This window comes from Vulpes lagopus, chromosome 11 (genome assembly GCF_018345385.1).
Source record: "Vulpes lagopus strain Blue_001 chromosome 11, ASM1834538v1, whole genome shotgun sequence".
NCBI classification, from domain to species: Eukaryota; Metazoa; Chordata; class Mammalia; order Carnivora; family Canidae; genus Vulpes; species Vulpes lagopus.
In genome coordinates, this window is record NC_054834.1 from 84,826,922 (window position 1) to 84,849,678 (window position 22,757).

A 22,757-nucleotide genomic window follows, 5' to 3' on the forward strand; every position below is an offset into this window, starting at 1 on the left:
TACTCACCAAAAATATATTTAATGAATAAGACCTTTAAACATCAAAGGGAGTCCTTTTTTTAACATTGCTGATGTTTTCTCACAATTGTTTGCAACATAACATTCCCCTTATCTCAGACATTTAGTAAAGCTAAAGCTTGAGAAAGAAGGGTCAAGAGTCAAGACTAGGCTTGTGATAAATCAATTTCAGTTAAGGATTAAATAATAGGGAAATACCTTATATTTATATAGTGCTTAACATTTTATAGAACATTTTTTGCTTTTAATTTTAAATAGGATAATACTTGTGTCATAGATAAGGATCTGAAATCTGGAAGTAGTTTCCCCTAGTCATTTGATGAATATATAGTGTACCTAAGTCTAAGAATCCAAGACTTAGGGATAGCATTGTTTCTTTGGGAAAATATAGATTCTGAGTTCCGAACAACTGATTTTCTGAGGATCTTTTGGTTCTCAGCCATTTGTAAACTGGGATGCCTCTATTATTAACCTTGCTGATATTTCTGTTGCTTCATCTTGAAGTTTTTGTTGCAATTTGAATGGTTCAAATGTACCATGATCATCTTATCTCTTTGTTAACAGTAAGTAGAATTTTAAATATTTTTAAAAGAAAATTTAATTCCTTTAATTCATAGTTACAAGTGAAAATTTGAGAGCATTCTGTAAATATGTATTTATGTAAGTTTCATTTACTTTATTTTTATTTATGTAAGTTACCATTTGCATACTATGTTATCTCAAGAATTAAAAGAACCAATGGTCTTTTTTTTTCTTTTTTTTAAGATTTATTCATGAGAGACACAGAGACAGGGACAGAGACCTAGGCAGAGGGAGAAGCAGGCTCTCCCTGCGGGGAGACTGTTGAAGGACTCAACCCCAGGACCCCAGGATCACAACCTGAGGCAAAGGCATCAGGTGCTCAACCACTGAGCCACCCAGGCGTCCCAGAACCAATGAACTTCAATACATGTTTGTCTACTAATACAAAGTTAGCTGCCAAGGAACTAAATAACATGCATGCGTACAAATAAATACAAGTAGACAAGAAAATGAGAATAGTTTTTAAATGGAATCAGAAAAATAAGTAAAATGGAATCAGGACAAATATAGTTAAAATACTGAGAGTAGGTCAAAGTTGTAACACTGATAGGCATTTATAAGACATGCATTGTTTTATTTTTTTTATTTTTATTTTTATTTTTAAGATTTCTTTATTTACTCATTCAGAGAGAGCGAGAGAGAGGCAGAGACACAGGCAGAGGGAGAAGCAGGCCCCACGCAGGAAGCCCGATGCGGGGCTCGATCCCAGGTCTCCAGGATCATACCCCAGGCTGTAGGTGGCACCAAACCGCTGCACCCCCGGGGCTGCCCCCATGCATTGTTTTAGAGCTAAACATAGACTCTTGTTTTGGGCATCAGGAACGTCACAGGGAAATCGAACCAGCTCTGTAAGGTGTTTTGTTCATAAGGAAAAGAAATGAATTCCTCAAAGAAAGCATTGCTTGCCATTTGGGTCTGAAAGGGGATAGTGAATGATCTACTAGACATGGTCTTCAGTGTAGTATTCCGATTATTAGTATATTCCTAGTAGAAACTAGAAAATAAGACTTCAGATTAATGTGGTGGTGGATGCTGTAGCACACGAATATTTAGAAGAGGTCAGAGTTCCGTGTTGTTGCTTATGGCTAAGATAATTTTGGTCTGGAAAATTTTCGAGGCAGGAATTAGTCCTCATAGTCATGGCACTGATCCATGGAATGAGCCAAAGAAGAATATTACATTCTGGACTTGTTTCTATTACTGTGTATTAAATTAAAGAATTTCCAAATGATTAAGCATTGTCCAGGAGATAGTATTGGTTGTATTTGCAGTCATTGTTAAGGTTCTTTAAGAATAACTTTATTGAGATATCAGTCACATAACCATATGACTCACCCATTTAAAGTATAGTTGGGCACCTGGGTGGCTCAGTTGGTTAAACATCTGCCTTTGGCTCGGGTCATGATCCTGAGGTCTTGAGTTTGAGGCCCACTTTAGGCTCTCTGCTCAATGGGGATCCTGCTTCTCCCTCTCCCTGCTACTCTACTTCTGTGTGCCCACACGCATGTACTCTCTGTCAAATAAATAAAACTCTTTAAAAAAATAAAATAAAATATACAGTTTGGTGATTTGTAGTATATTCACAGAGTTGCACAAATCATTGCTGCAGTGAATTTTAGAACCTTTTTATCATCTCAAGAAAAATCCCCAGATTCTTAAGCTATCACTGTATTGCGCCTCCATTTCAGCACCAAGCAACCAGTAGTCTACTTTCTGTCTCTATGTTTTTCTGTGTTGGACTTTTCATTGACGTGAGTAGAATCATACACTGTGGTCTTTTGTATTAGATTTTATTCACTTCGCATGCTTTCAGGGTTCATCTGTGTTACTAGCATATATCAGTACCTCATTCCTTTTTATGGATGAACAATATTCCATTGATTGGGTATACCTTTTTATAGGTGAATGATAGTCTGTTCTGTGGATATATCTTTTTGTTTATTCATTCATCTGCTGATAAGACATTTGTGTTTCTATCTTTGGCTTTTATGAATAATGGTGTTATAAATACTCGTGCAGTTTTTATGCAAACTTATGTTTTCAGTTTCCTTGGGTTTATACCTAAGCATAAGATTTTTCAGTCATTTGGTATAACTCTATGTTCAGTTTTTTGAGGAGCTGCCAGATTGTTTTCCAAACCAGCTGGACCAGTTCATATTCCTACCAGCAATTACAGGGGTTCTGATCTTGCCACATCCTTGCCTACATGTCTCATACATTTTGATTCTAGCCATCCTATCATGGATGTGAAATGTCTCATTGCAGCTTTGATTTAGATTTCCTTGATGACTCATGATATTGAACATCTTTTCATGTGCTAATCAGCTACTTTTTTAATTATGAAGAAATGTCTATTCAGATCTTTTGCTTATCTTTAAATTGGGCTCTTTGTTGCTTTACCACTGACTTGCAAACGATTCATTTCAAATTTCACTATTTTGTTACTAGTGTATGCGAAAGCATTTGACTTTTTAAATATTTTTTTAAAATATTTTATTATTTATTCATGAGAGACACAGAGAGAGAGAGGCAGAGGGAGAAGGAGGCTCCATGCAAGGAGCCTGATGTGGGACTCGATCCTGGGTCTCCAGGATCAGGCCCTGGACTGAAGGCAGCACTAAACCGCTAAGCCACCCGGACTGTCCCGACTTTTTTAATACTAACCTTGTGTTCTGCAACCTTACTGTAACCCTATGAGGGACTATTTTGTTGGTCCTGTGAGATTGTCCACATAGAAGGTGTCCTCTGCAAATATAGTTTTATGTCTTACTCCCAATCTGAAAATTTTATTTCCTTTTCTTACCTTATTGCATTACTTAGGACTTCCAGTGCAGTGTTAGGAATGGAGTAAAGAAGAACCAGGTAAGCCCAAAGTTAGTGGAAGTATGGAAATTAAAAAGATCAGTATATAAGTAGAGACTAAAAAGACAATACAAAAGATAAGTGAAACTAAGACCTGATGTTTTTTCAAAAGCTAAACAAAGTAGACTAACCTTTAGCTGGGTTCACCAAGAGAAGAGGAGGTTTCAAAATCAGAAGTGAAATAAATGATACCATAAAAAATAGGAAGGAACATAAGGAACTACAATGACCAATTCTCCCAAAACTGGACAGCTTATAGAAATAGGTAAATTCCTGGTAACACACAACCCAGTAAGCCTGAATCGTGAAGAAATAGAAAGTCTGAGCAGGCCAGAAATGAGTAAGAAGATTAAATGAATCAGTAATCAAAATCTCCCAACAAACAAAAGTCCAGGATCAGATCGTTTCACTTGTAAAAATTCTAACTTCTCAAACTTTGAAAAAAAAAAAAAAAACAAGAGGATGTAACTCCCAATTCATTTTATGGGGCCACCATTACTCTGATAACAAAACCAGATGTGGACACTACAAGAAAAGAAATTTATAGGACAGTTTCCCTGATGACATATGTACAAGTCCCCAATATGTAAAAATCCTCAACAAAATATTAGCAAACCAAATTCAATAATAAGAGGATTATATACCATGATGAATACAAGGATGGTTCAGCAATGAAGGATAAAAATCATGATCATCTAACAGATGGAGAAAAAACATTTGACAAAATTCAACATCTATTTATGGTAAAAACTCAGCAAAAGTATAGAGGGAACATACCTCAACATAGTAAAGACAGTACAGGACAAGCCTTTAGTGAACATCATACTCAGTGGTGAAAAACTGAAAGCTATTCCTCTAAGATCAAACTAAACAAAAGTCAAGGATGCCTATTCTTAACCACTTTTATTCAGCATAGCATTGCTAGCTCTAGCCAGTGTAGTTAGGTAAGAAAAAGAAATAGAAGGCTTTCAAATGAGAAGAGAAAATGTAAAAACCGCCTCTCTTTTCCAGATAACATGATTAATATTCATAAAAGCCCTAAAGATTCCACCAGATAATTGTTAGAACTGAATAAATTCTGTAGAGCTGTACTATGTAAATTCAATATACAAAAATCAATTGCGTTTCTGTAATTACTAGAAATTAAGAAAACAATCCTATTTGCAACTGCACCAAAAAATACTCATGGGATATTAATTAACCAAGGAGGTGAATGTTGTATACTTGAAAATATGAGACTTTGATAATGGAAAAAGTTGACGACACAGGTAAATGGAAAGCTGTTCTGTGCCTTTGGAAGAATTAATGTCGCTAAAATGTTCATTCTACCCAAAATATTCTACATATTTGGTGCATTTTCTACCAATATTCCAATGGCATTTTTCACAGACATATAACAAAACAGTCCTAAAATTTGGAATCTCAAAAGATCCCAATGGATAAAGCAATCTTGAGAAAGAAAAACAAAGATGGAGGCATCATGCTCCCTGATTTCAAACTATATTATCAAAACAGTATGATATTAGCACAAAAGCAGATACACAGATCAGTGGAGCACAGTAAAGAGCCCAGAAATAACCTACACATATGTGGTCAGTTGACCACAGTAGAGGCAAGAATGTACAGTGTGGAACAGAGAGTCACTCTTCAGTAAATCGTCTTGGGAAAACTGGAAAGCCATTTTGTAAAAGAATGAAACTGGGCCACTGTCTTACACAATACACAAAATCAACTCAATGGATTAAAGATTCAAACATATAGAATATAGACTTAAAACCGTAAAACTCCTAGAAGAAAATATAGATGGTAAGATCCTTGACAGGGGTCTTCATAATAATTTTTTGGATTTCACATCAAAAGCAAAGGCAGTCAAAACAATAGTTAAACAAGTGGACTGCATCAAAACTAAAAAGCTTCTGCATACCAAAGGAAATTGTCAAAACAAATGATAAGGCACCCTGCAAAATAGGAGAAAGTATGTGCAAATCATATACCTGATAAGGGTTAATCTCAAATAAATAAATATTCATACAACTATGTAGCAAAAACATTTTTTTTTTTTTTTTTAATGTGCAGGAAGGTGGTACCTGGGTGGCTTAGTTAAACATCTGACTCTTGATTTCCTCTCTGGTCATGATCTCAAGGTCATGAGGTCAAGCCATTATGTTGGGTTCTAAGCTTAGCAGGGAGGCTGCTGGAGAGTTTCTCCCCTCCCCCTCTCCCCTATAAATAAGTAAATCTTTAAAAAGTAATATATATTTTTAAAAAATGGGCAGAGGATCTGAATGGACATTTTTCCAGAGAAGACATTAACGGCTAATAGGTACATCAAGAGGTGTTCAGTGTCACTAATCAGGGAAGACCTCACACCTGTTAGAACCTCACACCTGTTAGAAGTGCTGTCAAAGAAATAGCAAGTGTTGGCTAGGGTATGGAGAAGAGAGAACCCTGTGTGCTGTTGGTGGAAATATAATTGGTGCGGTCAGTCACCATGACAAACTATGAAGATGCCTCAAAAGATTAAAAATATACCCACCATATGATCTAGCATTTTCCACTTTATGTATCTGTCTGAGAAGGAAAGATGCTAATTCAAAAAGATATCTACAACTGCAAGTTCATTGCAACATTATTTACAACAAGCAAGACATATGGAAACCACTTGTCCATTGATAGATGAATGGGTAAAGAAAATGTTATGTGTATATACAACGGAACATAATCTAGCCATAAAAGGGAAAGATACCTACCAATTGTGACAGCATGTCAGGCAAAAAGACATCCCTGCGGCACCTGGTGGCTCATTCAGGCATCTGCTTGAGGTTATGATCCTGGGATCCAGCACCACGGCAGGCTCCCTGCTCAGTGGAGAGCCTCTCCCTCTGCAGCTCCCTCTGTTGTTCCCCCTGCTTTTGCTCTCTTCCAAATACGTTTTTTTTTGTTTTTTTTTTTTGTTTTTTTTAATCTTAAAAAACCGGGATCCCTGGGTGGTGCAGTGGTTTGGCGCCTACCTTTGGCCCAGGGCGCGATCCTGAAGACCCGGGATCGAATCCCACATCGGGCTCCCGGTGCATGGGGCCTGCTTCTCCCTCTGCCTGTGTCTCTGCCTCTCTCTCTCTCTCTCTGTGACTATCATAAATAAATAAAAATTTTAAAAAAAATCTTAAAAAACCCAAATCCTTAATGATCTCACGTATATGTGGAATCTAAAGAAAACTGGGGACGCCTCTCTGGCTCAGTTGGTTAAGCATCCATCCAACTCTTGATTTTGGCTCAGGTCATGACTCAGGGTCCTGAGATTGACCCTCATGTTGGACTCTGCATTGAGTATGGAACCTGCTTGAGATTCTCTCTCTCCCCCTCTGCCCCTCTGCCTGCTCATGCGCGGGCGCAAGCTCCCCCTCCCCCCCCCCATAAAAATAAAGGTAGAAATTTATAGATACAAAGAACAAATTGGTGTTTGCCAGATTCTGGGGGGTAGGGTTGGGCAAAATGGGTGAAGGTTGTCAAAAGGTATGAACTTCAGTTACAAAATATTCCTTAGGAAGTAATGGACAGTATGGTCACATTATAGTTAATAATGCCATGCTATGTATTTGTGGTGAGAGAGATCTTTAAGTTCTCAGTCATAAGGGAAGACCATTTATAACCCTGGTAGTAGATAATAACAATTTTTTATTATTTGACCCATGAGATCATGATCTGAGCTGAAACTAAGAGTCAGATGCTCAACTGACTGAACCACTCAGGTGCTTCTCTTTTGGGTTTTTATGGAGGGTTTCATTACATAGATTGACTTGACTAATCATTGGCCATTGGCTATTTAATCCTTCGTCCCCTCCCTTTCTCTTCCCTGGAGGTTGGGAAGTGAGGTAGGAATGCAGTCTCTCTTCCTTTAAAAAAAAAAAAAAAAGAATTCCTTAGGTTGTTAATTTAGAATGGTAGAATATAAATGATGCAGACCAACGGTATTTGAACATTGGACAAAATTGGTAGGAGCCAAAAAAAAAGGTTTTGATTTTGAACTTAAGCCAGCAGAAATACTGGTCAGAACCTTTATTTTTCCTTTCCATACGTTGATATTAACAAGCATTTTTTTGTCTCTGGAATGACATACAGGCTGCATGGCCTGCATTTTAGCATTGTGAGTCATGAAAATCGTTTCCTGAACAATGAATGTGTCTTTTCCCAACAATATTCAGTGCCTGAAAATTAGATTAATTTTAGACTTTTTTGTTCATTTCTCAGTGTCTCTAAATTTGATGAGTTTTTATCTTACAATTACTGTTCCCTTGTTACAAAGATTTATTTTGTGTTATTTCAGTGACTTCATAGTTGATTTTCCTACTTTTTGATTCCTTTTATTTTTTTTTATTTTCCACAGTGCTTTAAGGATCTAAGAGGTAGTTGATCTGATAGTATTTCCTATTTCAGTAGCTCTCAAAGTCATATTTGCAGAAGTGCTATTCAATAACAATTTGTCAGGTCCATGCAAAGCAAAAATAAGAGATTTTACAAATAAAGTTTATTCACTTTAAAAGTCTTCTGTTTTATTCTCTTAAATCCATCATATTTTGGGAGCAAAAAAATGCCCTTTTTAAAAACTGAGGATGGGAATAGATGGTATTTGTTAATTTAGATCCTTGCTTGTCAAAAGTGGCAGTTCTTTCTAAATTTTGAATTAGAACATTTTTATTGGGACACCTTGGTGGCTCAGCGGTTAAGCATCAGCCTTCTTCAGCTCAGGTCATGATCCCCAGGGTCCTGAGGTCAAGTCCCGCATCAGGCTCCCTGTGAGGAGCCTGCTTCTTCATCTGCCTATGTCTTTGCCTCTCTTATGTGTGTCTCTTATGAATAAATAAAATCTTTAAAAAAATAAATTTATTTTTGGGGCACCTCAGTGGCTCAGTGGTTGAGCGTCTGCCTTTGGCTCAGGTCATGATCCTGGGGCCTTGGAATCAAGTCCTACACCAGACTCCTCTTGGGGAGCCTGCTTCTTTCTCTGCCTATGTCTCTGTCTCTCTGTATCTCTGAATAAATAAATAAAATCTTTAAAAAAAATTATTTTGAGGGCACCTGGAGCCTGCTTTTCTCTCTGCCTGTGTCTCTGCCTCTCTCTGTCTCTCATGAATAAATAAAATAAAATCTTAAAAAAAGTTTTTTTTTTAATTTTGGTCTCTGAAATTTAAAGGTCTTAGAATTACTGGCCTATAGCATATGGTCCCTAATATCCTAATAACAGTGTATAAGATGGTTTTGAAATATCTAATGAATTTCATCTCTTATGCTATTCCAGCTCATTGATTTGTGGAGAAGGCTTGTGAGACCAAGTTTGTACTAAGCTGAAGCCACATTCAGTTAGCAAAACAGCCCTGTGCAAGGGATGAATGAAATCCTGATCTGGCCGACTCCTTATTTAGCTTTGCTCCTCTGCTTTTCCATGTGTGCAAGGTTTATTCTGTAGAGTTAACCATGAACTAATACAGTTACCTGAATGTGTGCAGTATGCTTTTTATAATTGAGGCATAAAGGAAGAGAACACTTTGAACAGTTATGATTGAAATATTATGTTCTTATTTAAACCTACATTTTTAAGGGGACGAACTAATCCTTTTCCTTTTTATGCCTTATGTTGAATAACCAATTAAAGAGTTAGGGGGAAGTAAAATAGTTTGTACATTCTGAGTGATTTTTATGTTATGGATTGTGTTAAAAGAAAACCTTGAGCTAAGAGGTTTTTTTTTTTTTTTTTTTTTTTTAAAGATTTTATTTTTTCATGAGAGAGAGAGAGAGAGAGAGGTAGAGACACAGGCAGAGGGAGAAGCAGACTCCATGCACGGAGCCTGATGTGGGACTCAATCCCAGATCTCCAGAATCACACCCTGGGCTGAAGGTGGCGCTAAACCGCTGAGCCACCCAGGCTGCCCAGAGCTAAGTTTTAATAAGTACTATGTTTAATATTATCTGTTCTTGTTTCGCTCTTGAAAATATTTGGAAGAGAGCAAATAAGATTTTTTAAAAAAAAAAATACCATTTATAGTGTTATAAGATTGTATTTCCTAGAATAGGCATTAGATGCAGGATAAATCTTTTATTATTTGAAAAGTCTTGTTTTTAGAGTAGTTTTCATAAGTTTATATATTGATTCTTTTCTTGATCTGTCCATCTTTAGAAGAAGAAACTGGTTTCTCAGGAGTTTGAAGTAATTGAATCAAGGAAACAAAATATTAATAAGATTTTTTGTTGTTGTTTTGCTCTTCAGTTTTTCCTAACCATGTTTTTTTATATATAGTTACATAGAAGATTTAATCTAAATCAAATTGATTACCCAGCAAAATACAATATAAAGTGACACATGGGTAGAAAGGAACAAAGACTGAAAAAACTACGTGGCAGAAAAATTTGTACTTATGAGGAATGAATAAAATTGGGGATTAAACTTAATAGACTGAAAGCAAGTGTTTCGTTGTTCCATCAAAACCCTTTTTTGAAACTTACAGTCCACATCAGCCTCAGCATCTGCGTCACCATTTCAATCTACATGGTATAGTGAATCTGAGATAACTCAGGGAGCACGCTCAAGATCACAAAACCAGCAACGGGATCATGATTCAAAAAGACCTAAACTTTCCTGTACAAATTGTACATCTACCTCAGTCGGGAGAAATATTGGACATGGTTTAAATGCAGTACCAGGTAAGACTTAAGTTTGTGTAAGAGTCACTATATATGCATTTTGAACTAAAGCCTTTTTCCCCCAAGACATAGTTGTATTAAGCAAGTAGAACATATGTGAGATAGTGGGTCAGAAATGTAGTGGAGTTTCCAAAATCCTACCTTAAGTTACTGCTACAACTGAAATTATTGTTTGTACTGAAATTAACTCTTTGTTTTGGAGTTTGTTCTAAATTTGATAGAAATATCTTAACACAAACAGGACTAGAATATTTTGAATAATTAGAATTGCTGATATGTACACTAAAAGTGACAAGTATTTTGCTGATTAATACAGGAAGTCAGTTTTTTAATTGTTATACTAGGAAAGCCAAATTTACGGACACATATTTATATTTCCTACCTAAGCATATCTTTTGTAAATGTTGTGGTATATACTTATTTTTCAGAAACAAATTCTTTAAACAAAAATAGTTGATATTCTAGTAGGAGTTCTTTATAAGGAATCTGAAAGTATTCTAGTCGTCTAGCTGTATGGCATTTGGACAAGTCACTTAACCATTCTGGGATTTAGATGACTTATCCATAAAGCTCCATACATGGTATTTTGTACATAAATTTGTTGCACAAATTGAAAAGATGTTTCTTTTCCTTGAGAGGGCAGGAGGCTCTCTCCTCACTTAGACCCTCACTCCTCTTCAAATGAAACACTAGGGAATTCCTGAAGTAGTTTTAAGATGAGACAGAATTTGTGATAACACATTTGGAAGATAAAATTCTTGAAATGCTTATGTATTATCAATTGAATTAGTGTAAGCGATTCCTTTCTATTTTGATAGGCAGGACCGCCTTGGGAAAGACACTGCCCATCTGAAGAATATTAAGAGTAGTGTGATGGGTAAGAGCAGACTTGTCCTTAACATTGTAGAGAAACACCATTGTGCACAGATATTTTTGGTCTCTTCTACTCTGTGAAGGCATAGCATTAAATACCCTGGGCCATTTCCCTTAATGAGGAGGAATCAATAAGGCTATTGGGACTAGGAAAGGAAGAACCAAAATTTCAAGGTAAATAGTTAGGGGGGAAAAGTTTTGAGATTTATTTTGTCAAATATGATTTCATTTAAAATTTAGATTATGATTACAACAATACATTCTTAGAGTAAGAGTGAACCAAGTGTGATGTCAATGATAATATTTCTAATAAAATATCTTCAGTGTCTAGTAAAACATCTTCCATTTTGGATGGCTTGATTTTGATTTTGGCTGTTCTTTCCACCGTCACTTTCATTGATTTTTCAAGAAATTCTGTATTTTTTGCAAGCTTTGCATTTTTGTTCTGTAAATTATTTTACATCATGCTTACGTTGTATGGTCAGATGTTCTAAAAAGTGAGACATTGGCATCACGGATGGGTGGTAGGTTTTAGTGTTAAAGAAAAATGTGTTTGAGTAGGAAATTTTTTAAGTGATTCATTAGTGAATAAGTGACTTCATTAGTGAGTAATTTTATGTTTTGCTGAATGTTGCTTCTGATTGCCAAGATGTAACCTTGAGGATTTCTATAATAAATCACAATAACCTCCCTATGTTATACTGAAGATTTGTCATCAGAAACCTTGAAAGCTTTCTCTGAGTTAAAATGTCTTCAATTATTTTAAGATTCTTCTTGGAGGCATAATCAAGTTCCTAGATCTTCATCAATGGTACTTGGATCATTTGGAACTGACTTAATGAGAGAGAGAAGAGATTTAGAGAGAAGAGCGGATTCTTCCATTAGTAATCTTATGGATTATAGTCACCGAAGTGGTGATTTCACAACTTCATCATGTATGTATAAATTGTATTGTTACATATAACGTACCTAATCATGTTACATTTTCCTCTTTATATCATTAAAATCACAGCACAAACGAATATACAAAGTGCATCTTAGGAAGATTTCAAAACAGCTTAGAATGTATTTTAGTACTTTATTTGTTACATTTTTTAAAAATAAAAGGCTTAAAATAGATGTACATTAGTATCCAGGTTCTCCCTGCCTATAATTTTCTTGCTTGTGCTTTTCCTTTTAAGAATGCGTATGTCCAGGGATCCCTGGGTGGCGCAGCGGCTTAGCGCCTGCCTTTGGCTCAGGGCGCGATCCTGGAGACCCGGGATCGAATCCCACATCAGGCTCCCGGTGCATGGAGCCTGCTTCTCCCTCTGCCTGTGTCTCTGCCTCTCTCTCTCTCTCTCTCTGTGACTATCATAAATAAATAAAAATTAAAAAAAAAAAAAAAACCTTAAAAAAAAGAATGCGTATGTCAAAAAAAAAAAAGGAATGTGTATGTCCTAAAGTATACTAAATAATTTTGTATACTCCAGTATCATTTGCCTTATACCGTTGACCTTGAACAATGTAGGAGTGAGGGAATTGACCCCTGTCTCCCCATTCTTCCAGTGTATTTGAAAATCTATGTATAATTTTTGAATCCCCTAAAAGTTTAGTACTCCTGTCCTACTGCTGACTGGAAGCATTACCAGAAACATACATAGCTAATACATGTTTTGTAGGTGACATGTATTATGTAATGTATTCTTAGGATAAAGTAAGCTGGTGAAAAGAAAATGTTAAGAAAATCATAAGGAAGAGACAGTACATATATAATACTACTAGGTTTACTGAAAAAAAGTTCGTGTGTAAGTGGACCTGTACAAATCAAACTCATGTTGTTCAGGGGTTAAATGTAGGGTGTAGTTACTACTTAAATTCTGACCTAATTAAAGCTTGAAATCAACATTTTAAGGCATAATTTAGAATTAAAGTGTGCCTTTATTTTCATTCAGTTGCAATAAAGATCCATACCATTTCTGTCAGTGTACACTAAGCTTGAGGTTTCTTCAAGATTAAATACCATAAAACAAAAATGGTACAAAAACAAAATGTGCTTATTGAAGTTGACAGATTTAGCAGGCAAAAGTAGAGTTTGATTTATGTAGAAGAAAATATATTTGTTCTTAAAGGTTTAGGTTATTTTAAATAAGCTTATTGGGGCAAGTCTCTTAAATCAATAAACTCATCTTTTTGTGTGCTTGGCATCAGGTAGAGGAGTTACAGTATATAGTATCAGTAGCATCTATGCTTAGAGGTCTACAAGTATAGGACAGAAATAGACTTAGCCACTAACAGTTTATCCCTTCATGAGGCTCCATGTGTTACTGCAGTAGCAGTCTTACTCTTTATAAAGGAGTGCTACAATATTTCTCATCCTATTTTAAGATTTGAACCACTGGTAGTAGTATACTTTTCAAAATTGCAGATACCAAGTCCCTATTTTGACTCATAGCTCCAAGAAAGTATTAAAAAAAAAATAGAGATATGTCTGAGAACCAACCGTTGCTCTTAATTTGAAAGAAAAAAGATTAGAGAAAGTTTTAGCTGTTAGCAAGGTTTGCCCTAAAATTATAAGGATAATAATATTTGTGTGAAATATCTTTTATGCATATTGCAGAGTAAGAAGAATCTCCAGAACACTGTCTCCCTAGGATTATTTTGCCTTTATTTGTCGTGAGAGTCTTGAATAATTTGGCCCATTTAAAATTCTTGTCCATTTAGGTATTAGTTTACTACATCAATTTCTGATTAACATTTAGATTGTTACACCTACATCAAGTTAGTAGATCTAGGTCTTTATCTCATAAGCTATAACACATTTCTTTCTTTTCATTTTGCAGTGTTGACTTAGTAACAGTACTGGATTATATCAGAGGTAGAGAAAGAGAATTACATTTATGTTCTTTGCCATAATTAAGCTGCTGGGTGTGTATGGTATAGCAATATTCGGTTTGAATCCCATGATTCATTTTGCAGTAATTAGTTAAATACAAATTTAATAATACTCATTTTATTTCATGTAGTTGGTAATCTTTCTTTTCTTTCAAAAATAGATGGTCAAGACAGAGTTCCTTCTTCATATTCACAGGGAGCAAGACCAAAAGATAACTCAGTGAGCACTTTACAGTTGAATACATCATCCACAAATCACCAAATGCCTTCTGAACATCATACCATACCATGTTCTAGGGACAACAGTAGAAATTCGCTAAGATCAAATTTTTCTCCAAGGGAATTGGAATCTCCACAAAGCAGTACACAGCCTGGATTTTCTTATATATCAAATAGAGATGAAACCTCAACCATAAGCAGTTCAGATAGGGTTGGTTCATCTCAGAGATCATTTCAAGAATCTTCTGACAATGAAAGTAGACGTTCGACTAGGAGATTACTATCGCGTATAGCTTCTAGTATGTCATCTACCTTTTTTTCTCGAAGATCTAGCCAGGATTCCTTGAATACAAGATCACTGAGTTCTGAAAATTCTTACGTGTCTCCAAGAATCTTGACAGCTTCACAGTCTCGTAGCAATGCAGCATCAACTTCCGATGTTCCTGATAGTAGAGCATCTGAAGCTTCTCAGGGATTTCGATTTCTTAGGCGAAGATGGGGTTTGTCATCTCTTAGCCAAAATCATAGCTCTGAGCCAGATTCAGAAAATTTTAACCAAGAATCTGAAGGTAGAAATACAGGACCGTGGTTATCTTCCTCACTTAGAAATAGATGCACACCTTTGTTCTCCAGAAGGAGACGAGAGGGACGAGATGAATCTTCAAGGATACCTACCTCTGATATACCATCTAGATCTCATCATATTTTTAGAAGAGAATCAAATGAAGTGGTTCACCTAGAAGCACAGAGTGATCCCCTTGGGGCTACTGCCAACAGAGCACAAGCATCTGCATCATCAAGTAACGCTGCTACAGGTGGCTCCCCATCAGATTCGGCCCACAGTGGAAGAAATACAGGAATAACAGGAATCCTTCCTGGTTCCTTATTTCGATTTGCAGTCCCCCCAGCACTTGGAAATAATCTGACCGACAATGTCATGATTACTGTAGATATTATTCCTTCAGGGTGGAGTTCATCTGATGGAAAAAGTGATAAAACTAAAAGTGCACCTTCAAGAGATCCAGAAAGACTGCAGAAAATAAAAGAGAGGTAAATTTGAACACCTGTCGTGAGTCCATAAAGCAAAGAGCAGATTAGAGAAAGAAATGTATTTCTAAAATGATTTCTCATAACATTGGTATCTCAGATTTCTTTTCCTTAAAATTTATACCACTAAGATGTTAGCTTCTCAGAGGAAGTAGATGAGAATTAAAATGAATGTAGGCACTGGGAGTATAGATTGCATCAACAAGTAGTCTAAAGATTATTTTTAACCAGCTTTTGATACAGATGAGCAAAAAGATAAAAATATTGCCTTGTCCCTTGGTCGGCCATTACTAAATGGGCAAGGGGCCTCAGTGGTCATGGATTATCAAAATAATCTGCCTAGCCTTTAGTAAGATTTATTTACCATTTGTTTGTATTTCTCATCTCAGACTCTTCAAAATGAAGTAAAATCATTTACACAAATTGTTTTGTTTTTGAAGTCCAGGTATATACTGAGTATATGTTGTGAATAGTTGATAGAAATACTAGTTCAAATTCAGCACTTAGGATCTTTTTTATGCAAATGTAATCTTTGTAGAGTTGAAGGTTGCTTAAAAATCTGGAAAAGATGAAAGATCAGAGATTTCAGTTCCAACTTGATTATTTTGTTAATGTACTTAGTTTTTCTATTAAAATAATTTTTATGACCAAAAAAAAATTTTTATGAAAAATAAATTCCTGATAAAATGGGTTAAGATAGTACATGTAAAAAAAAATAAAAATAAAAATAAAAAAAAAAAAGATAGTACATGTAAAATATACTTGTAGGAAGAAAAGACCTAGGTAAAGCAAAGGCTGTAGTGTGGGATGTTTTACATTTTTGGTTTTTTTTCTATTTCTTAAAGGCCTAATGTAATGAAATTATTGGGAAGCATAGTTGTTAACTGTTTTAGATTTTTGTTTTTTTAAGAAATAATTCAGATCTAACTCTCTGAGGATAAAGGAAGACTGAGATGTTGGACATTAGGGTACTATATTCCCTTTATTTCTTTATGTAGGACAGATTGTACTGTGGAACTATTCTCTTCCTGTACTTGAATTTTGTTATTTTTCTTTCCTTGGAGAGAGATTCACTGCCCTGGTAGTATTAGCTTTAATGTCGGTATAGCAACTTCCTCTGATATACAAGCTGTCTGCTGAGAAATTTATTAACTATTATATTTCTTGAGTTCAAAGTTAGGTTAATTTCAGTGCAGTGGTATAAACAGCAGCAAAGCATTCATTTAATAATTTCCACAGAGAAACCGATTAAGCCAGTACCACCCTGTCTGGTCAGATCACTTATAAAGCAGCATTTGTTGGTTATTTTGTCATAGAGATTGTGTGTGTGTACCTTTATTACATATTTTGCTCATACATGAGGATTTCAAGACACTCCACAGGTAAATTAATGAGTCTAAAAAAAAATAGGCCCCCCCTCCCCCAAGTAAAAAATAAGAAGCTATAAGCCAGAGAAGGTTAAGTCTAAAGGGAAAACATAAATATTTGTGCTTGAGGTTGTATCTCTAATTCAGCCAGAGCATGATAGTCACCTAATAGTTGTGCATCTAATCCCCTTTCCACACATCTTTTACTAAATTCATTAGGAACCTGTATGATCCAGGTTGTATTTCAGTAACAGTTTAGGATTCAGTTGTTTTAATTTACTCACTATCTCTTTAATGTCAGCAGTGTACTAGGTAATAGGGATTTTAACAAAAAATTATATATCCACACCATAGCTACCATTCTGCATTTAAATTAAGCAGTACATGTTGGCCTATTAAATATAGAGGACATAGGTTAATGGAAACTGCTTTACACTTTAAAAGCCTGCCCTGTAAAAATCAGGATGGTTGAATAACATTGTTGGGGGTAGAGGAAATGGATAATTTAAAAATCTATTCATTTTTACTGTAATTTAATACAAAAAGCTTTATCAGTTTTTAATATATGTAGTTCTGATAATATGTAATAAATGAAAAAAAAGTCATTATTTGCTTCATTTATTCATGTTGTCCTAAAAGTTCTTTGGGAGGTGGGGGAGAAAAGTGTTAAGTATATAAGAATATTCCTTAATACTGTTGGAATTGAAGTAGTCTATGATACTGTAGAAATAAAAATCTCTTAGGGATGTTTGTAAAGTGATCATGAAAGAAAGGTAAGGAGCTTTACGTGTGATATCAAAGACAAAATTACTTAAAGCATTTGAAAGTAAATAATAGGAGATAGCCTATTTAATTTACCTGTAAAACATTGTAATTTTCATTCTCATTGAACTAGTTTTTTTTATGGTGGTTGCTATTTTTAAAGGTTTTATGTTTTTTTTTTTTTTTACTCAGAACATGACTAGAAATAAAGACGTTGTTTGAGGTTAATTAAGTATGGTTGGAAATGACCAACAAGGATGAATTATTATGGCTCTGTTTATGAAATGTTCCTTCCTTTTTTTCTAGCCTCCTTTTAGAGGATTCTGAAGAAGAAGAAGGTGACTTATGTAGGATTTGTCAGATGGCAGCTGCATCGTCATCTAATTTGCTGATAGAGCCATGCAAGTGCACAGGAAGTTTGCAGTATGTCCACCAAGAATGTATGAAAAAGTGGCTACAGGCCAAAATTAACTCCGGTGAGATTTACATTTTTATGTATTTTGTTTTCACAGGTTTTCCAAGAGATGTATGCACAAACGCATTTTAGTTAGCAAATTTGATTATAATGGACTGTCCAATTTATACTTATCAAAAGTATGTTGATTTTTGAAGCAAAAGCATTAAAGCACATTCGTTGGTGTTACATAAATTTATCAGTATTTTTTATATTTCATTAATCCAACAAACTACTTTTTCATATGTGTATGACTATAATTGATTATCACAGTTGATCCTTATATCATGTAAGATCCTTTTGAATTGAAGAAATAATACCTACAATTTACCAGCTATGTCAGTGTCCTTGAGAAATAATGTTTTTAATGCTGTTGTGCAGTAATGATAAAGTTACTGTAGGGATAAATTGTTCATTGAGTACCCATTAGGGAGCCATTCACAGTTGTAGATGTGGAAGCTAGAGTGGTAAACAAGACAGACAAGGCACTTGCATTTGTGCTGGTGTCGCGTGTTAAAGGAATGCCTTGTTGAGGTGAAGACATTTAAACTGAACAGAGGAGCTAACTATTCTAAAATGAGAGCAAGAGCATTCCAACTGAGGAAGCATCGAATGTGAAAACTTTAAGGTGGTATGACAAGTGTGTTTGAGGAACTGAATGAAATGCAGTGTCACAGGAGTATAATTAGGGCAAGGAGAGGATGATACAGTTAAGATGAGAGAGGAGAGAGATTAGCAGAGGTTAGCTTATTTAAGACTTTTTAAACTAATGTCTGAAGTTTAGGTCTAAACTTGTCTAAGTGTGATGGGAAGCTAGTGAAAGGTAGGGGAGTGAAATGATTTTATTTTGGCTGCTCTGTGGAGAGTGGGTTTTAGGGTGACAAGAGTAAAGGCAAGGAATCTATCCAGGAATCTATATTATAAGAGATGGTGTGGTAAAAATGGATGGATTCTGTTATGTTTGGGAGGTAGAAAGAATAATGAAAGGAGTTCATATTTTTACTTTGAGCAACTAAATAAATGGTGGGATCATTTACTGAATTAAAAGAAGAGTGTGGGGCAGGAAATAATTCTGTTTTAAACATACCATAAACAGCTTACTAAAGAAGCCTCTAAGAATGTCATCTAGGCACTTAGACAAGCCTGGTGTTTCAGGAGGTGCTGAAAGTTACATTTGGGGAATTAGAGCACATAAATAATTTCATTAAGCTATGGGATTAAATAAGGTCCCTAGAGCAAGAATAGGTATCAGAGGTATGAGGCCAGGACAGAGCTGCTCTGGGGCACCCAGCATTTAGTGGGAACAGAGGGTATTTGAGGATCAGCCTCAATCTGGTATTAAGAAAAAAGAAAATGCAGTGTTGTGTAAGCCCAAAGAAAGTGTTCTAAAGAGGGTATGGTCAGGGCAGCCCTGGTGGCTCAGCGTTTTAGCGCCACCTTCAGCCCAGGGCGTGATCCTAGAGACGCAGGATCGAGTCCCACATCGGGCTCCCTGCATGGAGCCTACTTCTCCCTCTGCCTCTCTCTCTCTCTCTTTCTCTGTATTCTAATGAATAAATAAATAAAATAAAAAAAAAGAGGGTATGGTCAACCCTGTCAAGTACTGTAAGAGAGAAGAACAAAGAAATGGCATTTGGTGGCTTCAGTTTTTGTGGAGAGGTGGAATCATGAGCATAATTAATGGGACTGAGAGAAAACAAGGTAAGACAGTGGAAACAGCCACATAGACCCTTCTTTCAATAAGCTTTACTGGGGTTTTGTTTTGTTTTAGTTTTAGTTTTGTTTTAAGATTTTATTTATTCATGAGAGACACAGAGAGGCAGAGCTATAGTCAGAGGGAGAAGCAGGCTCCTTGCAGGGATGGAACTTGATCCCAGGACCCTGGGATTAACCACTGAGCCACCCACACATTCCAATAAGCTTTACTGTTAAGGAGATTGGTGATGAGGGGGAGAAATTGCGGACTAAAATGGAGTCATGGGACATGTTTTTGTTTTAAAGTGGGATTTTAGGACATGTTTTTGTTTTTAAGACATGTTTTTATTTTAATAAGAGATACAATGGAAGAAGAAGATACACAAAAAGGAAAGGGAAAGAGAATCCAGAACGCAAGTTTTATCCTATTTTTAATAGGAAAAAAATTACTTTAGAAAGCTGGTGTTGATATGGATGTTGGTTAGTCTGTTGCTTTGATGAGAAAATGCCTGCTTGAATTCCTGCATAATTGCTTGTTTTCTTAATAAAAGGAGGTAGGGTGTTTAGGACAGGTTAAGAGATTTTGATGTGTAGGGAAAATAATACTTAAAAGATGTTTTTAGTACCTCTTGGAGGTACTAGTATCCATAAAAATCTGTGGTATGAAGATGATTTAAAAGTAAGATGTATATATATTTTTTAGAAACCGTTTTCAGATGGTTGGATATAGACATGGATTTGAGTTTGCTGGGTTTGGGATCTTTGCCAGGCAAATATGATGAAAGGAGTTAAGAGTATTCATAACGACATAGTTGTGGTGACCATGGAAATTAATCATCCAGGAATTGGACAGTAAGAAAGCGGCAGGGTTAGTGTCTTTGAGTCTCATTGATACTTAAGAGAATTGCCAGAGTAGATGAACTGGAATGATGAGAAGTTGTAGGTACAATGGAGAAAATGTCTAAAATATAGACTTAGGAAAAATAAAATATATAGACTTAGGGGTTGTGTAATAAACTATGATAACAAAGTCAAGGATATGACCCTAGTGGTTGGCTGGGGTGGGGAAGGGGAATACTTAGAGCATGGATGTGGAGGAAGTCAGAATGAAAAAATGTGTGTAGATATTGAAATAGCCAAGAAGTAAATTGGTAAAGTTAGAAAGCTAGGTGCTAAAGTTATTAATGAAAAAAAAGGTACTTACCAGTTTCAATAGCAATAGATATGGGCATTATTTATTTCTACTTCTTGGTCCTGAGGTACAAGGGGTTGTGAGAAAAAATGGCTACAGAAAAGTATGTATCAGTCTAGAGGGGCACTATAAATTAGGCATGTAGTTGAAGAGATGAACCAAAAAAGAGACCGGTTATGAGAGAAATATAATTGTTAGACCATGAGTACCAGAGGACATAGTGAAAGTGACTAGTAGGGTGAGAAGGTGGGAAATTAGATTGGTTTAATTAATGTACACAATTGTATGAGATTGACGGTCTGATAATAGTTGGTGACATAGGAAAATCATTTGTGATTTATAATGGCGTTAATATAATTTTAATAATCTTTTGGAAGAATTGGGTAACCTGTTGATGCTGGACATTATGAGGCTCCTAGGAAAATTTGTGTGTAGCTAGGTAGCAAAAGCCTCCTTGGGTTAGGGGGGTTATGTTTTGTTTTAAGGTAGTCTGATCCCAAAGCTGTAGGACAGATCCATTTCACCTGTAGCAGCCTTTTCTTAATTGTATGGTGTTATGAGAGCCTCTTGGCTTTATGAGTCACTGTGCTGGGGAATTACTAAGATTAAATGAGTGTTCAGCATGGAAGCTGGTTCTTGATATTTAGTAAGGGCCCAGGAATGTTAGCCATTACCAAAATAAAAAACATCGTGACTCGTCTTCTGATAATATTTGATAAATAGATAGTATTGTGTAGGTAGGAAAACAGAGAATAGTGTACTAAGAATACTGGCTTTTTGGAATTAGACGAACCTCAATTGGAATAATAACTCTTAACACTTAACTGGAGGATCTCCAAGTTTTTTGTTTTTTTTTTTTTATTTTATTTTTATTTTTTTTTAAATTTTTTTTTAATATTTTTAAAATTTTATTTATGATAGTCACAGAGAGATAGAGAGGCAGAGGGAGAAGCAGGCTCCATGCACCGGGAGCCCGACGTGGGATTCGATCCCGGGTCTCCAGGATCGCGCCCTGGGCCAAAGGCAGGCGCCAAACCGCTGCGCCACCCAGGGATCCCTCTCCAGGTTTTTTTAATGTTGGTTCTCAACCTTGGCTGCTAATCACCATTACCCATTAGAATTTTTAAAAATATAGATGCCTAAGTTTAGTTTTAGTCATTTTAAAGTAGTTTGGTAAATACTCAATTCGATGGGTCTTATCAATCTTACTAATAAGTACTTTGTAAGATACAGTCAAATGAATGTAAAGATCTCAAGAACTGAACTTTGCTGATCAATTTTCACAAGCCTTTCTCATACTTATATAAAGACCCATTTGGTAGAAGATTCATTCTGGTAGAGATTGATTTAAATATTTATTAAGCAGCTGCCATGTATGGACTGTTAAAATCTGCAAGACTCGCAGAGATGAGTAAAGCAAGTCTATAGACTTACAAGTTTAGGCAAATGCAGTTAGGGCTTACTGCACAAGATGGGGTATACGTGGAAAAGAGTCCTGGACTAAACAATGTAGGGGATAAATGGACTTTTCCCAGCTGTATGACTTTTTTAGATGTTGTTCTATAAGTCACTTAATTCTTAGAAGAGAAAAAATGTATTCCTAAGATGTGAAAGGATTTGTACTAAATGATCTATCTTCAAGGTCCATATTTTGTAACTGTGCTTTTCCTGCTTCTGAATCAGAAAGTCATTTTAAGTAACCAATAACAGAATGCATATAGGCTATAAGGAGCTTTTTTCCCCCCCTTTAATTGTGATAAACTATATATAATGTGAAATTTTCCTTTTGACCATTATTAAGTATACAAATCAGTGCTATTGAGTTGTATCCACTTGGAAAATTTTATTATCACCTAAAAAAAACTGTATCCATTAAGCAGGACAACCACCACCACCACCTCTCCCCAATCCCTGATAATTTACTATTTCTCTGTATTTGCCTGTTGTACATATTTCATATAAATAGAGTCATATATTTGTCCTTTTTGTATCTGCTTTATTTTACTTAACATAATATTTTCAAGGTTTATCCATGTTGTAGCATAAATCAACATTTTATTCCTTTTATGGCTGAAAGGAGCTGTTTTTATCCAGACGAAGGTAGATTCCTTTTTTT

General features: G+C 35.6%; 1 protein-coding gene across 6 annotated transcripts in view; it reads left to right on the forward strand.

Moving 5' to 3' along the window:
- MARCHF7 (membrane associated ring-CH-type finger 7) overlaps window positions 1–22,757 on the forward strand; it is a 52,270-nt gene that overhangs the window by 20,181 nt on the left and 9,332 nt on the right. For 5 of the 6 annotated variants that reach the window (XR_005982674.1, XR_005982675.1, XM_041722104.1 and 2 more), the window contains exons 3-6: window positions 9,963–10,158; window positions 11,799–11,966; window positions 14,067–15,174; window positions 17,607–17,776. Coding sequence is in view for 4 of the 6 variants with exons in the window: in XM_041722104.1 (XP_041578038.1) it covers window positions 9,963–10,158; window positions 11,799–11,966; window positions 14,067–15,174; window positions 17,607–17,776 (1,642 nt within the window). In the remaining 2 variants the exon portion in view is untranslated. Of the gene's footprint in view, window positions 1–9,962; window positions 10,159–10,976; window positions 11,206–11,798; window positions 11,967–14,066; window positions 15,175–17,606; window positions 17,777–22,757 lie in introns of those variants that run through there. The other variant, XM_041722108.1, reaches the window with a different exon arrangement.